The sequence below is a fragment of the Phoca vitulina genome, unplaced genomic scaffold (genome assembly GCF_004348235.1).
Source record: "Phoca vitulina isolate PV1807 unplaced genomic scaffold, GSC_HSeal_1.0 scaffold2, whole genome shotgun sequence".
NCBI lineage: Eukaryota > Metazoa > Chordata > Mammalia > Carnivora > Phocidae > Phoca > Phoca vitulina.
The window spans coordinates 67880107-67894664 of record NW_022589705.1 but is presented as its reverse complement, the minus strand read 5'-3'; the positions used below and the strand labels follow the sequence as shown (position 1 = coordinate 67894664).

The following is a 14558-nucleotide window of genomic DNA, read 5'->3' as shown; positions in this document are numbered from 1 at the left end:
AAATTACAATTCACATTCTAAGATAATAGAATAAAGAACTCTTAGGGGATAAAATGGAAGATGAAAGCCAAAATAAATATTCACTAGATGATTAGAAAAAAGAACCAAAGAAATCTTTTCCCTAAAGTGGAACTAAAATACAAACTTAGATCATCAGAAGGGATTCAAAATGTGACTAACAGAAACTCCAGAATTAGGGGCGCCTGGGTGGCTCAGTCGTTAAGCGTCTGCCTTCGGCTCAGGTCATGATCCCAGGGTCCTGGGATCGAGCCCCGCATCGGGCTCCCTGCTCCGCGGGAAGCCTGCTTCTCCCTCTCCCGCTCCCCCTGCTTGTATTCCTTCTCTCGCTGTGTCTCTCTCTGTCAAATAAATAAATAAAATCTTTAAAAAAAAAAAAAAAAAAAAAAGAAACTCCAGAATTAGAACAAAGAAAATAGGGAGAAGCTATCCAATAAAATTTGCCAGAACTGAAGATCCAGCATCCTTCCAAATACCCTAACCAAAGAACAAAAACAGGCCCACACCAAGGCATGTCATCATGGAATTTCAGATTGCTGGAAGAAAAGCTTCCAGAGAGAAGAAAGAGAAGGAATGGCAGCAACTTCTCACATCCTCAGGAAAACTCCACCAGCCAGACTAAAGGCAACTGCCGAAATGTAGGAGTTCCCAAGTTCCCTTTCCTAGGAAGATACTAGAAGATGGTACACGGCAAAAGAAGGCATAAGCTAAGACGGGAATGGATTCCAGGAAATAGTGGGTCCAATCTAGATGGTCTAGAAGAGACAGGGTGAGAGCTGTATGACAGACCTAGGTTGGAGCAGGAAATTATAAGGTGGATAAAATGACATGCGTCTAAGGAAAAATAAGGATATAGAAGGAAAATTAGGCATACAGAAAAATACAAAATAATAATTAACTCGAGGAAAACCCAAAACCTGTGCCACAAAGGAAATTTTATCATAGTACATCTAGCTGACAGTGATGGGTATTTAAACAATCATAATGATATAAACACTGACTCCTGATTTATCTAAAATCGCGATACAATTACTTAGAAGGATGAGGAAGGTGTAAGTTATATCTTCATCTATCATAAAGGAAAGGCAATTTGAATTCAAAGTCTAAATTATCGTCAATAAATAGCAATCTTACTTAATACATAAAAGTAACTTCTCCATCTTTTATTCCTGAATTTTTAACCAAGATTATATGTTTCTTTGAAAATATTTTAGTTTATTAAAGAACTTTTTACAAAAAGAAACCAACAGAAGAAATCCAACCGGATGGTGAAATCCCAAGTCTACAACCCTTTTTCTCGGTTCTTTGTATACAAAGATGCTGCTTAGTGTGTTCTGCTCTTCATTTTCTCTCTTGTCCGTTTTCCAGGTCTCTTCTACGGAAAAAGAAATACCACATGTGGTCACACAGCAGTTTGGCCTTCTGCCCCAAGGAAAAGAAGGGCGTGGGTAGCTGTGGGATGGGACCCATGGCTCACTTACATTTGATCCTTTCTTTCCAGGCCTCTTGAGGCCCTTGCCATGAGCCGTCTTGGCCCGGAAGCTGGATACATCATCATAGCTCTCACGCGTGTTCCACTTGGAGCCTTTCTTCTTTCCACCAAAACCAAACTTCTGGTTTTTATAGCGCCGCTTAGCATTGGGCCTGGAAAAAAAAGCAGGCTTACAGGTTACCCACAACACTACAAATCCTGATGGATCCCATGGCCCACCAATACCCTTAGTTTCCTGTCTATAAGCAAAAGCTCTTAGATGCTACTGTTACCCATAATCTCATCCTTGGCCCTACATTCTTAACTCCAAAAACTCTCCAGGCAAGCTCATCTACTTATGGTTTTAACCACTAGAGCATGAAAACAAAGCAAGAACCAGGAAAGGATCCACATATATCTTGTGGCTCAACACTTATCCCTGGAAAGCTTCTTCTATTTTAACTAACTCTTGCTAAATCATCCTCAGTTGTTTCTATTCCTTTCAAGGATAGGACATGCAATTAACATTCAAATGTAATAAATTTAAAAACTGGTCATCCCACAGGAATCTCAAATTCAGCATATCCAAAATCACATGCCATCTCCCTTCCTAGACTGGTTTCACCTCCTGTCTATGAACACTGACTCGAGGTTGGTAGTCCTACCATCTATTCCAGCCTCCTAGGCTAGAAACCTGGGCGCCAGCCTTGATTCTTCCTTCTTTCACTCTCTATACCCAACACAATTACTGAGCACTGCTAATTTAACTTCTTGATTATTTCTTCAACCCGTTTTCTCTTCTCTGCCCGTTACCACTTTTAGCTCATTATCATTGCTCTCTGGACTTTGTAGTAGCCCCCTAATCAGTTTCCCTGCCTCCCTCAGGTCCATCTTTTATACAAGTACCACTGTAATTTTTCAAACACATGACTATGACCTGGTCATTATTTTAAGCAGAGCCTATCAATGTCTCCCTCATTGCCTACTGGATAAAACCCAAGCTTCTTAACAAGGCAAACACTGCCTCTGTGACTCCGCCCAGGTGCCTCTCCAGCTACATCTCACCTCTCCTTGCCCCACACTGCACTCCCAGTGGTACCAAATGTTTGCTGTTCCTCATACACAAACCTGCTGCTCTCATCTCTATGCTTTTGCTCATTTGTATTCTTCATTCTTGCTAAAATCTGTGTCTCTCCTATTCTCCTGGTTAATTCTTGTTCATCCTTCAGACTAAGCTCAGGTGGGACACTCCTCCAGGGAGCCGTCCTCACACCCTGATCCCCAGACCGGGTCTGCTATTTCTAAAATATGCTTCCACACTACTTCGTAAATGCCTTTATCATGACATTAATACATTCTACAGAAATTATCATTTCCCCCAGGCCTGGTGTCCAGAGATGCATAAAGGTAAACTAGGAAGAAAATAATAATATCCGCCATTAGCCCTTTTAAATCTGCATAATACTATGAGGGCATACAATTTTCTCATTTTCACAGATGAGGCAACTAATATTTAGAAAGGTCAAGTAACTTGCTCAAAGCTACCCAAAATGGCAGACTCTAGACCCGAACCCTAGGTCTGCACTCTTAACCATCATACTGTGAGATGAGGAAATCAACTTTTACTGAGTATTCACTTAAAATGTGCTAAATCCTTAAATCACCCTACTTTAGGTTTTTCTTTTTTTCACAAATTATTTTTTTTTAAGTAAGCTCTATATCCAGCGTGGGGCTTGAACTCATGACCCCAAGATCGAGAGTAGAGCCAGCCAAGCGCCCCCTAAATCACCCTACTTTAATCTTCCAAGACTGATAGGGCTAAAAGGACCCATCACACAGGCTTATAAGCCTTGGTCACAGGCAGCACTGTGCCCTCTCAGTTCTTAGGCCACTCCTGTGGAGGTCTTCATGGTGCTCATGGACTGCTTGCCCAGTACCCACCGCAAAGCCAAAGCAAAACCCTTCATACCCCTTCTTCATCGGCTGGCCTTTTGCTCCTTCCTTCGTTCTCCGTGCCACAGGTTTCTGATCCCCCTCAAGGAAATCCAGTTTATCAGAAAAGCCTAGGAGTGAAGAGGTACTTTGATCAGCACCAACACATTTTAAGAAACGCTTAAGTTTCAAAAAAAGGTTGTTCCTCGCTAAATTAATTTTAAGAGGCACATCCTGCTCCCCACACTGTTCCCAAACCTTAGTTCCAATGCAATCAAGGCTCTAGAGCAGTAGGTGTTAAAATTAGCAGCTGCCCCTGCCCCCCTATATCCTACAAGGGAGATATACTGACCTTTCTGATATTTCTTAATGGCATTCATCATATGTGTTTTCTCTCGCTGCCTCTTCTGAAGAACCTCTGTTTGCACCTGGGACATAAACAAAGGGCTGTCACCCCCACTCCAGACCATCATCACTGCAAGTGTCTCCATCCTCTTGGTAGAAACGCTGTGCTACCACCACCACCGACCATTTACTATATGCCAGAACTATGCTAAGGCTCTAAGTATATTGTTAGTTTATCTTCTCAACTACCCCGTAAAGTAGAAATTCCTATCACCCCCTGAAACTGAAGCACAGAGAGGCTAAGTAACTTGCCTGAGTCACACAACGAGAAAGTGCACAGCTGAATTCACACCCCGGAGTCTGCACTCTTACCCCATTACACAATTGTGCCTACAAAACCATAGCAAATCATGCCTAGGTCTACATCCAATTCTCAGATTAAGTACCTAGCCCCTACCGGTAGGAGGCATGAAAAGTACCAACAGAAACAATCTCCCAAAAAACCAAAAAGAAAAATAGCTGGAAGGACAAAAGCAGATGCTTACACTCAAAGGCAGGGTTTCTCAATCTCAATACTACTGATAGCTTGGACAGGATCACTCTTTATTGGGGCGTGGATGGCCTGTCCTGGGCATTGTAGGACATTCAACAGCCTCCCTGCCATCTACCCACTAGATTCAAGTAGCACACTCCCCATTGAGACGTGACACCAAAAATGTCTCCAGGCATTGCTGAATGTTCCCTGGTAAGCAAAATTCTCCCCAGCTGAGAACCACTGCCATGACATTTCCTCAAACCCAGGTCTTTGAGTTGACCTCAGCCATCAACCACCAGATCAATCCAATAAATGCACAGCTGCCCTTCCGCAGAGAACAGGATGCTGATCTACTCTTACTCCACTGAAGACCCATCAGTGAAGTGACTCCAAATATGGACAGCAGCTCACCACCCCAGATCATGAATGTTTATGTCCAAAATGTTGACAGTCTGAACACTCGTGCTGATCCTCCTCACACTCACTTCTTCCCACAACCCTGACTTTAACTCCTGTCATCTTCTTTCCTAAATAACCATGAATTAAGAGGAAAAACCAAGAAGAGTTTCCCTAGATTTTACATTAGAACTCAGACAACCATAGTTCAAGCATACAGGTGCCATTTTTCCTCTCAGCTGGATGATAATCAACAATATGGTTCTTTCAAAGACCTTACAATCATCTAGGCCAGTGATTCTCCAAAGCAGGATGCATTTCAGAATCATGTGAAAAGTTTTTGGGGGAAGGAAAGATAATACACACAGATTCCCAGACATTCTGAAGCCTAGAAATCTGTTTTGAAAGATTTCCCCAGGTGATTTTGCTGTGAGGTCAGGTTTAGAGCCCACTGATCCAGACCCACCCCTTCACTGTCTAGATGTGCAAATGAAGTCCAGCAAAATGAATGACTCCTCAGCAGTTACCACGCCCCCCCCCCGCTCCCTGCCCCGGTGAGACCCTGGTGTCAAGGAAAGATGGTATTTATGGATCCGAGCACACATGCCCCTTCTGTGGGGAGATAATTAACACAAGACAGAACACACACAGGGTACGGAACCAGATCTGACCCCGGCACCCCAGGCTGACAAACACTCGGCCACATCCTATGCCCGCACACTTTCCTTCTCACCTTCTTCCCGTATTTCCTAAGTGCTCGCAGTTGCTTCGCCTTTTCAGACTTCTCCATGGCCGCCTGTTTAGCCTGCAGCTTCTGTCGAATCTAAAACACAGAATGTGGTCAGCTTATGTGATTTCAGTCTGGGCTGACCACTACTTAGGGTGCACTGGAACGGGAGCAGATCTTCCCAGTTCTGCAAACTGGGGCTCAAAGAGAACTTGTACATCATGTTTTACACCTGAGGACAAGACGCCCAAAGACTGAGCGCTCTATCCAAGATACCAAAAGTATCAGGGACCTGAAAGGGCCTTCCCACTCCCAGTGTGCGGTTCCCTTATGCAGAACTGCCTGCTTGCCATTTTGCCTGGAGAAACTAACTTCTCCCCAACCCTACTGTCTGCAGACTGAGGTCAAACCACCTTGCAGCCTCAGTTCCCTTCTCCAATATAGCACATACACGTTAAAAACTCAAACCGGTATCAGGTACCCAGCCTTTTCCATCAGACACACACATTTCAGTCAAAGGGTAAGCACCTGTCAGGGTGAGTGTACAGAGATGGGCCGAGCTCATCTCTAGATTAGCTTTCCCAAGTACCACTGAGACAAGAACTCCCTAAAATGCAGCTTGAGACCCAACAGAACTATTGGAATAGATCTTAGATTAAATTTTGGCAATTCTCTTCCTCCCAAAGTTAAATGAGGACCAATTCTACCCAACTCTAAATTATGCTACATCTGATATTAATTAGTCCCCCATCTTAAAGAAAACTAAGGCCCAGAAAAAAGGAATTGTTTATAAGTTATAGCCCCAGCCCTTGGCAATGGCAGGACAAGAAGTATGTTTCTTCTATACACCATGCCATGACCACACCAGCTAGGAAATGCAAAAGACCATCTTCATCTCTGGAACCACAGTTCTTACAGTACTTCTCCTCTCCTTAAATGTTTAAATTAGGAAAAAATCATCCTTATATTTATCTAATTGGTGGTGACTGGCAGCATGAGTCTGAAGTAGATAGTTAAGACAGTAATTGTCCTCTGACAACTACTTCCCTATTATTGGGCTTAGTCTTTTTAAAAATGTTATAGGAGATGGGGCGCCTGGGTGGCTCATCGGTTAAGCGTCTGCCTTCGGCTCAGGTCATGATCCCGGGGTCCTGGGATTGAGCCCCGCACTGGGCTCCCTGCTCAGTGGGGAGTCTGCTTCTCCCTCTGCCTCTGCCTGCCGCTCCCCCTTCTTGTGCTCACTCTCTCTCTCCCTCTTTGTCAAATAAATAAATAAAATCTTAAAACATATATTAAAAAATAAAAAAAATTAAAATGTTATAGGAGATAAGCCAGCTGACCACACTTAAGTGTAAAGCCTTCGCTTTCCAGAGAAAACCTTTATTTCTTACCTTCTGCATCTGCTGATCAGACTTGGCCATCTCAGCGAAATAGTCACTGGGCCTCTTGGTAGGGACTTTGAGCTGATGGAGGCGGGGTAATACTGCCAGCACCGCAGCCTGGGCCTGCCGATAGCTGCGGATGGAGGACAGTGTGATGTGGGACAAACTGGGAAATAAGCTACGGGAGAGAGACCTTCTATTCCTTCTCACTTGCCTATCTGACAAGGACGACCTTGGAGTTATCTATCCATGGTCAGAAAAACGCTCAACATCTGACCTCCACCAGCAAGAACACACACACAAATGAAAATGTAATAAAACCTCATTAACTTGGTATCTAGGAGAAATTTAGCCATACACTCTTTAAAGAGGAAGGGGAGTCTGCTAAAAATAAGTTTAAGAGAGTGACCACACTAACAGTACCCATTAACTTACAAACTAATACGTTATGAATTCTTACGTAGTCACTGGAAAAAGTTCATGTAAGAACCTTCCAGAAGCAAGTTTTTGTTTAAATAACTGAAAGTACAAAAAGACTTGAACACTGAATACTTCAAAATAAAATTTAAAAATAAACTGGACTTTGGATTATAACTGGTGGACCAAGGGGCTCTTCTCTCAAACAGGCACAATCTCCTTTAGCTCTTTTGAGTCTAAGGAAGCCCTCCTTCTTACTCTCAGGCTTATGACAACTTCTGAGGAGTACAGGCTCACTACTTCTCCCCCCCCTTCCCACTGTCTAGCACAGGGACCCTTAACTCCCACACTTGAAAACAAACATACAAACTCATCTCGCGCTGGAAGTCATCTTCTGGATCAACAGTTTTCTGATCCTTGTTCTGAGGTGTTGACTGAGGTCCACTGACTTCCGGCACGGGACTCAGGGTCACATCAAGCCTTTCAACCCATTCAAGATCCCGCTTGAATTCAGCCAAACACTGCTTCAGGCCACTCTAGGAAATTCAAACACTGAGCCAGCATGAAGGACACGGGTCAACGGACAAAGCCCTAACCCCCAACAACCGGGTCGGTAATTGACCGTCCTAGCAATGAGCAGGCTGAGTCTTCCCTGGGACAAGAAGTCAGCACAACACACAAAATAACAAACAAAACAAAGCACAACAGTGTTTGTTGTGAGTATCTGTGTCCTAGGACCCCCGGCCAGGCGCCTGAGCTCACCACGTCGTTCACAGCCTTCTTCGGCCCCTCTAGCACGACATTGAGGCCTGGCTTCAGGAGTCCTCGGGAAAACGCATCCTGCAACTGCAGGGCACAATCGGCAGTCAGCACCGGGGGAGTGTGGCCCCTGTCCCGCGCCCAGCCCCGCGAGCTCGGCTGACACCTACCTCTCGGTCTGTGACCAGAGAATCATCAGAATCCGAGTCCGAACCTGACAGCGGGGGAGTGTCCATGTCTCAGCGAGCGCGCGCGTCCACTCTAGTCGACAGAGCCGGGTGGCCAGGGGCCCGCGCGGCCGGAAAGCGGCGCCTCTTGTCGCGGCGGCCTGCCCCCAGCCCCTCGCTCTCACGCCGCGGCCCACGTGCACCCGAGCAGCACCAGCGCCCACTGCTCTCCGCCGCCGCTCAACTTTTCGACCGGGACTTCCGCTTCCGGCCGCAGACGCACACTTCCGGTTTGCCGTTGCTATAGGAACCGGTCCGGCGTCGGAGAGAGTCAGGATTGCTTGGGACCCGTAGGAGTTCTACCGCTGGATACACGAATAGTCTGGTATCCGGAGGGAAGAAGCGAAAGGTGGGAGCGCGTAGCTGGGGGTCGCCTGGAGGAGCAGGCAGCCGTGAGGAGCGAAGGAGAGGGGAGAAGCAGGAGCCGCGGGCAAGAGGAGGTGAGGAGGGTGCTGGAGGGGCGGGGGGAGCGGAGGAGGGCTCCGGGGCGGGGTAGGGGGCGGGGCCGGGCGGAGGGGCGGGGCGTGTCTCCAGCCTCACCAGCTGCGCTGGATGTTCTGCAGAACTTTGTGGGGTACCATGTCAACCGTGGTGGCTCAGTCGCTGCATGTTTTTGGTCTTCGATCCCACGTGGCCAACAATATCTTCTTCTTCGATGAACAGATCATTATATTTCCTTCAGGAAATCACTGTGTGAAATACAATGTGGATCAGAAGTGGCAAAAATTCATTCCAGGTAAAAAGCCTTTCCATCCTGACACATAAATTAACCGTAGGTGCCAGATGTAACCCCATAATCCCAGCAAGGTTACTGAAAGGAAAGTTTTTTTGTTTTTGTTTTTGTTTTTGTTTTTTTTTAAGATTTTATTTATTTGACAGAGAGAGACAGCCAGGGAGGGAACACAAGCAGGAGGAGTGGGAGAGAGAGAAGCAGGTTTCCCGCAGAGAAGGGAGCACGATGTGGGGCTTGATCCCAAGACCTGGGATCAGGACCTGAGCCGAAGCCCGACTCCCAACGACTGAGCCACCCAGGCGCCCCTGAAAGGAAAGTTTTGTGGCCAAATTAAATATACGTGTTCCATCATATGAATCGAATGTCTCAAATATGTTTATCCATTGTAGTGTGGATGGACATTTGGGAAACAATAGTTTTTTTGCTATTACAAAGCATGCCACTATAAAGTTTCTTGCATTTGTGTATGCTCCTCCACCTGTGCAGATTCTGCAGGGCACACAGCCAGGACTAAAATTACTGGGTAATATGGTAGTACCAATTTACACTTCCACTAGGATGCATGAGAGTTGCCATCCCTTCCCAACCTCTCCAATCTTTGGCATTGTCCAACTTCCTTATTCTTTGCTAAGCTAGTGGTTGAGAAAGAGTGTCTTGTTGTAGTTTTAGTGTGCATTTCTCTACTACTAATGAGGATGAATAGCTTTTCACATGTTTATGGGCTATTCCTATTTAGTCTTGTGTGAATGTCCTGTTCAAGTCTTTTACCCAATTTTTTCTTTCTTTCTTTCTTTCTTTCTTTCTTTTTTTGGTAATTTTCTTATTGATTTTTGGGCACACTTTCTATATTCTCTATAGAATTCTTCCCACTTTGCAGCTTGTGTTTTCTCCTTCTTTATGGTATGTTGATGAACAGAAATCCTTAGTCTTAATGAAGTAAAATTGATCAGCATTTTTCTTTTTGTGTCTTGTTAAAGAACTCTTCCTACCTATTTCCTATTAATATATTCTCCTATATTGTCTCTTTTATACTTTATACTTTTGCCTTTCACCTTTTAGGCTCTGAGTTAGGAGGGTGCTTAGTGTGTTAGGGGAATAGCAAGGAGGCCAATGTGGCCGGACTGGAGTCAGTGGAGGAGTAGGGAGGGGGAGGCAAGATGGAGAAGTACCAGGGCTTTGTAGGTCAAAGACTCTTACTCTGATGAAGTAAGAAGCCATGGGGGCCTTCTGAGCAGAGTAACAGGATCTAACTTATGTTTCAGCAGGCTCTGTGGCTACTGTATAGAGATCAGATTTAAGGAGGGGCAAGGGAGGAAGCAGGAGACCAGGTGAGAGAAGACGCTGGCTTGGAGTGGAGTGGTGGCAGGCAGTAGGGATAGTGATAGAAAAGACTGAAGAAGGAGCAGGTTTTATGGAGAGTATGGGGAGGTTAGTTCTTGACATGGTAAGATTGGGATGCCCACTAGTGAGGCAATGGAGATCTTAAGTGAGCAGTTTGATTTTGGGTCTGGATACAAGGAAGAGAAGTCCAGGCTGGTGATAGAAATTTGAAGGTCATCCACACAGAGATGAAATATAAAGTCACTCAAATATCAGAGATTCTCTTAAGGAGTGAATGCATTTATAAAACAGTAGAACCCTAAAGAGTGCATTCTAGGACACTCCTACCTTTAGTGCTGGGGAACTGAGGAAGAGCCAGCAAAAGAGTCTTCAAAGGAGTAACCAAACAGATGGGAGGAGATCCATGCAAGAGGTGAAAATATTTCAAGGAGGAGTCCGTCATCAACTGGGTTAAAACAGTGTGAAAGCATTTTACAAGCTCTGCAATCAGCCAACATATATTAAGCACCCATTTGGTGTCAGACACTGATGATTGGATGGATGGATGGATGGATGGATGGGTGGGTGACAGAAGGATGGATGGGCGGATGGATGAGCAAGAAAGCCATGGCCCCTGCCCTCTAGGAGCTCTCACTATTGTGGAGACACGTATGTATTCAAAGGAGCAGGACTTGAAGATGAGCAGGACATATGCTCTGCCAGGTACGGCCCTGGCGCGAAAGCACAAAAGGAAGGAGGGAGAAGTTTTCCTTTGCCTCCTCCAGGCAGTCTCATCTGTACTTAGAGTTTCAGCTTCCCACTGTGACTCTTATCTCAAATCTGCCTTTTCAGTCCCAACCAGTCCCTGAGCTTTAGAATCACATACAGCTGTCGGCTAGACCTCTTTTCCTAAATATCCCGCAGTGTGTAGCTCCCACACCGTATATCCAGAACTGAATTTGTCCTTTCCTTTTTGCTCCCTCTCTTCCCTTAAGACCCTCCTTTGCCAGATTGTCAAATACATGATAAAGCTATGATTACAAAAATAATGTAGTGCTGGTTTAAATATCCCAGAAACCCAGGTATATATATTTGTATATGTAAATGAATTTGATATATCATAAAGGTGGCATTAGGAGTCTGTGCTGGGACAACTAGTGAGGTATTTGGGAAATGGGAATCAATTTAAATCCTCACTTCATGCCTTTTACCATCCCAAATCCAAGATGAAGTAAAGACTTTAGGGTTAAAAAAAAAAAGAAATCAGAAAAAAAAAAAAAACTAGAACCAAATAAACATGAATAAAAATAAAATCCTTGGATGGGCTGTTTTCAGCAAAAAACAGTGGACGTCATCTTCACCATGACCCCTAACTCCCCCCACCTATCTGTGTTCCTTCCCAGCTGTCACCCCTACTCCCCGTCACCAGATGTCAGTCATTGGCTCATTTCTCCCCTTCCCCCGGCCTGACCCAGGCAACTGGTTGGACTTAGCCTTTCTCTCATCTCCCATCCCAGCCTTGTCACTACCCTCCTATTTTTGAAATAATCTGCCCCCTGGTTTCCCTTCCTCCAGGACTATCTCCTGCACAGTTGCCAGAGGGATCTTTCTACGACACACATCTGACCCTTCCAAAAATCTCTGTGGCATTTCATTTGCCTCCGTGGTAAAGTCCAGGCTCCCAGTGACCTAAAACCTGGGTTCTTTGCTGAGGCACAGTGACTTCCTGCAGCCCTTCCAGAGAGGTCCTGCTGCTGGCCAGACTTGCTACAGCTCCTTGTGAAGCACAGCACAGGGCACATGGCGTCAGGGCTAGCGCATCTCCCCTGCCTCACTCACCCTCCCTGCCCTGGGCTTGAATCTGGGCCGGCTTATCCACACAGCACGGAAGGCACAGAGCCTTGGGCTTGTTCAGACACCCAAGGAAATGAACATAATAATAATAAATCCAATCTGCATTACATTCTTCTTTATACCAATCCAGTCATAAAATATAATTTTTACCATTTTATTTTTTAAACCATTTTATTAATTTTTACCATTAATGGAAGAAGGGGTCCGTGAAAGTCATAACACGGGCCTGATTTCGTCTCCCAAATAAAGTATTTGCCACTTGAATCTTGGCCTCAGCCTCTGCTTTCTAGACCACAACTTCTATTCTTGTGCCTTTTACCTCATGGTTGCAAGATGGCTGCGCTAGCTCCAGATATCACTGACATATTCCAGGAAAATTAGGGGTAGAATGCATCCATGTCTGGTTTCTGAGAAAGCACAAGCTTTACCATAAAGCCAGTCCAGCAGATTTCTGTGGCTGTCTCATGGCCAGAACATCACATAGATGACCAAACCGTGAAAGAACCTGGGGACTCCAGCCTCAAAAGTAGAGGACTATCGAGTGCTGGTGGCTCCGAGCATAAAGGCCTACCCTATTCCACCCCTCCAGACCCACGTTTGGTTTCCCCTGGCTCGCATGCGATTCTTCAGCCATACCCCACTGTTTGTAGTTCTCCACCATGCTGTTCCCTTTCTCACATCCACACCTTTGCTCTTCCTGCCACCTGCCGCCACCTGGTCCTCCTGGCACTCTTCCCTGACTTCTCCTCCTACCTCAGCCTCGGTGAGGTACCCATCCTTGTCATTTTCCTAATACCCCAGACATAGTGGTACCAAGGGACTGCAGGGATTGACAATTACCATTTCTGTGCCTCTCTCCCATATGTCAAACCTGCCACCACTGTGCCTGGTTCATGTTGAGTCATGGTGAAAGCACGATCTGCCCTCATTATCCCCCTTTACCTCTGTTTGCAGGCTCAGACAAGAGTCAGGGCATGCTGGCCTTGTCCATCAGTCCCAATCGGCGATACCTCGCTATCTCCGAGACTGTGCAAGAAAAACCCGTCATCACCATTTATGAACTGTCATCCATCCCTTGCCGGAAGCGCAAAATCCTTAATAATTTTGACTTTCCCGTTCAGAGATTTATTAGCATGGCTTTTTCTCCAGACTCCAAATACCTGTTGACTCAGACATCACCTCCAGAATCAAACCTTGTCTACTGGCTGTGGGAAAAACAGAAAATCATGGCTATTATTAGAACCGACTCTCAGAACAATGCTGTCTACCAGGTACCTCCCCGCATAACAAGTATTGTGCAAGTTACAAAAAATAGTAAGAGCTTGATGGAATGCTTTCTATGTGCCAGGAACAATGCTGATTTCATTTGCATTTTTAAATTTAGTCTCTCAACAACCACGTGTGGTCTGCATAATTATTATCCTACTTTTATAGATGAGAGAACTGAGGCTTCTAGAGTTTAAGCCTCTCACCTAAGATCACATAGGTAGTGGGTGGCAGGGGCTGGATTCACTGTCTGCTGTGCCTGTCTTCTTTCCTGTAGCCCAGAACTGCTTTCCCAGGTCGGCCCCCGAGATGGATTGAGAACCCACTTTGTCTTATGTCTGGCCTCTTCCTAGCAGCTTTGCTGGGCAGTGGAAAGATTTTAAGAATGTAATGTGAAGTGGTAGATCTTGAGGAACATGTCCATGAAATTGTAGTTACGTGGGGAGTGGAAATTGCCATCATGGTTTGAGGGCAAAACAAAGAGGACCCTTGGGAAGGCTGATTGACTGCTTAGGCAGTGGGTCCCAAAGAGGTTTTATCTTGGTGCAGTCACCCCAGGCTAGGATCTGGTACTCAGCTTTACAAGTTCAAGAACTCAGATCTGCTCCTGTTCAGAGATATAGCCAGTCAGTGTCTCAGGAATGGACCCCATTTTTCTCACAAGAGGCTGGTGGTTAACCCAGCATGTGACAACCAGAATGCTCCTGTCATTTACCTGGTGCAGTTCCTCCCTAATGATAGAGAACTCGGGAGGTGAAATTAGTTCTCAGAGGTTACTTGGTGACTACAGAATCAGACCAAAGACAGAGAGAGCCAGAAGATTATTTCATCTAGGTCTTGGTGAGATCAGGTCCAGCATCCCTATTCAGAGTAGAGTACATCCTCCCCAGTAAACATTTATCAGATGCCCACTATGAACCCAGCATTGGGAATACAAAGATGAAGAAACTATGGCCGGTCAGCTGCTCACCATCTAGTAGGGGTGTAGGTTGACTACTATTACTATATATCCCATTTGGTAGGAGACTGCATAGCTGTCGCTGACATGGTCCCTTTCCTCCTGGGCAGGGCACGTAAACCAACCAGATCCCCCTTTTCCAGCTGAGCCTTTGTTCCATTTTGTCAAGACTTGCTCATCTTCTTTTTGGCCTTGGTAAAATGATTTCTGTAGGTTTC

At 45.5% G+C, this 14558-nt stretch overlaps 2 protein-coding genes across 2 annotated transcripts in view; one reads left to right on the top strand and one right to left on the bottom strand.

Moving 5' to 3' along the window:
- Window positions 1-1315: 1315 nt before the first annotated feature.
- EBNA1BP2 (EBNA1 binding protein 2) lies at window positions 1316-8400 on the bottom strand. Its single transcript, XM_032417174.1, has 9 exons — window positions 8153-8400; window positions 7986-8069; window positions 7590-7759; window positions 6816-6939; window positions 5431-5520; window positions 3774-3849; window positions 3459-3552; window positions 1500-1662; window positions 1316-1393 (listed from the first exon to the last, which is right to left on the bottom strand). The coding sequence occupies exons 1-9, from the start codon at window positions 8216-8218 to the stop codon at window positions 1343-1345; spliced, it is 918 nt and encodes a 305-aa protein (XP_032273065.1). The 5' UTR covers window positions 8219-8400; the 3' UTR covers window positions 1316-1342.
- Window positions 8401-8786: 386 nt separating this feature from the next.
- Window positions 8787-14558, top strand: part of CFAP57 (cilia and flagella associated protein 57) — a 68421-nt gene continuing 62649 nt past the window's right edge. The window contains exons 1-2 of the mRNA XM_032417162.1: window positions 8787-8945; window positions 13071-13387. Coding sequence (XP_032273053.1) covers window positions 8789-8945; window positions 13071-13387 — 474 coding nt within the window. The 5' untranslated portion in view covers window positions 8787-8788. The remainder of the gene's footprint in view (window positions 8946-13070; window positions 13388-14558) is intronic.

What these genes read in the sequence shown, in the direction of transcription:
- EBNA1BP2 (XM_032417174.1), bottom strand. Translation starts at nt 8,218, where the DNA reads ATGGACACTCCCCCGCTGTCAGGTTCGGACTCGGATTCTGATGATTCT. An exon ending in TTAGGAAATACGGGAAGAAG is followed by an intron (nt 3,850 to 5,430) that starts GTGAGAAGGAAA and finishes TTTATGTCCCAG; the next exon opens with GTGCAAACAGAGGTTCTTCA. An exon ending in CTGGAAAGAAAGGATCAAAT is followed by an intron (nt 1,394 to 1,499) that starts GTAAGTGAGCCA and finishes CTTTTTCCGTAG; the next exon opens with AAGAGACCTGGAAAACGGAC.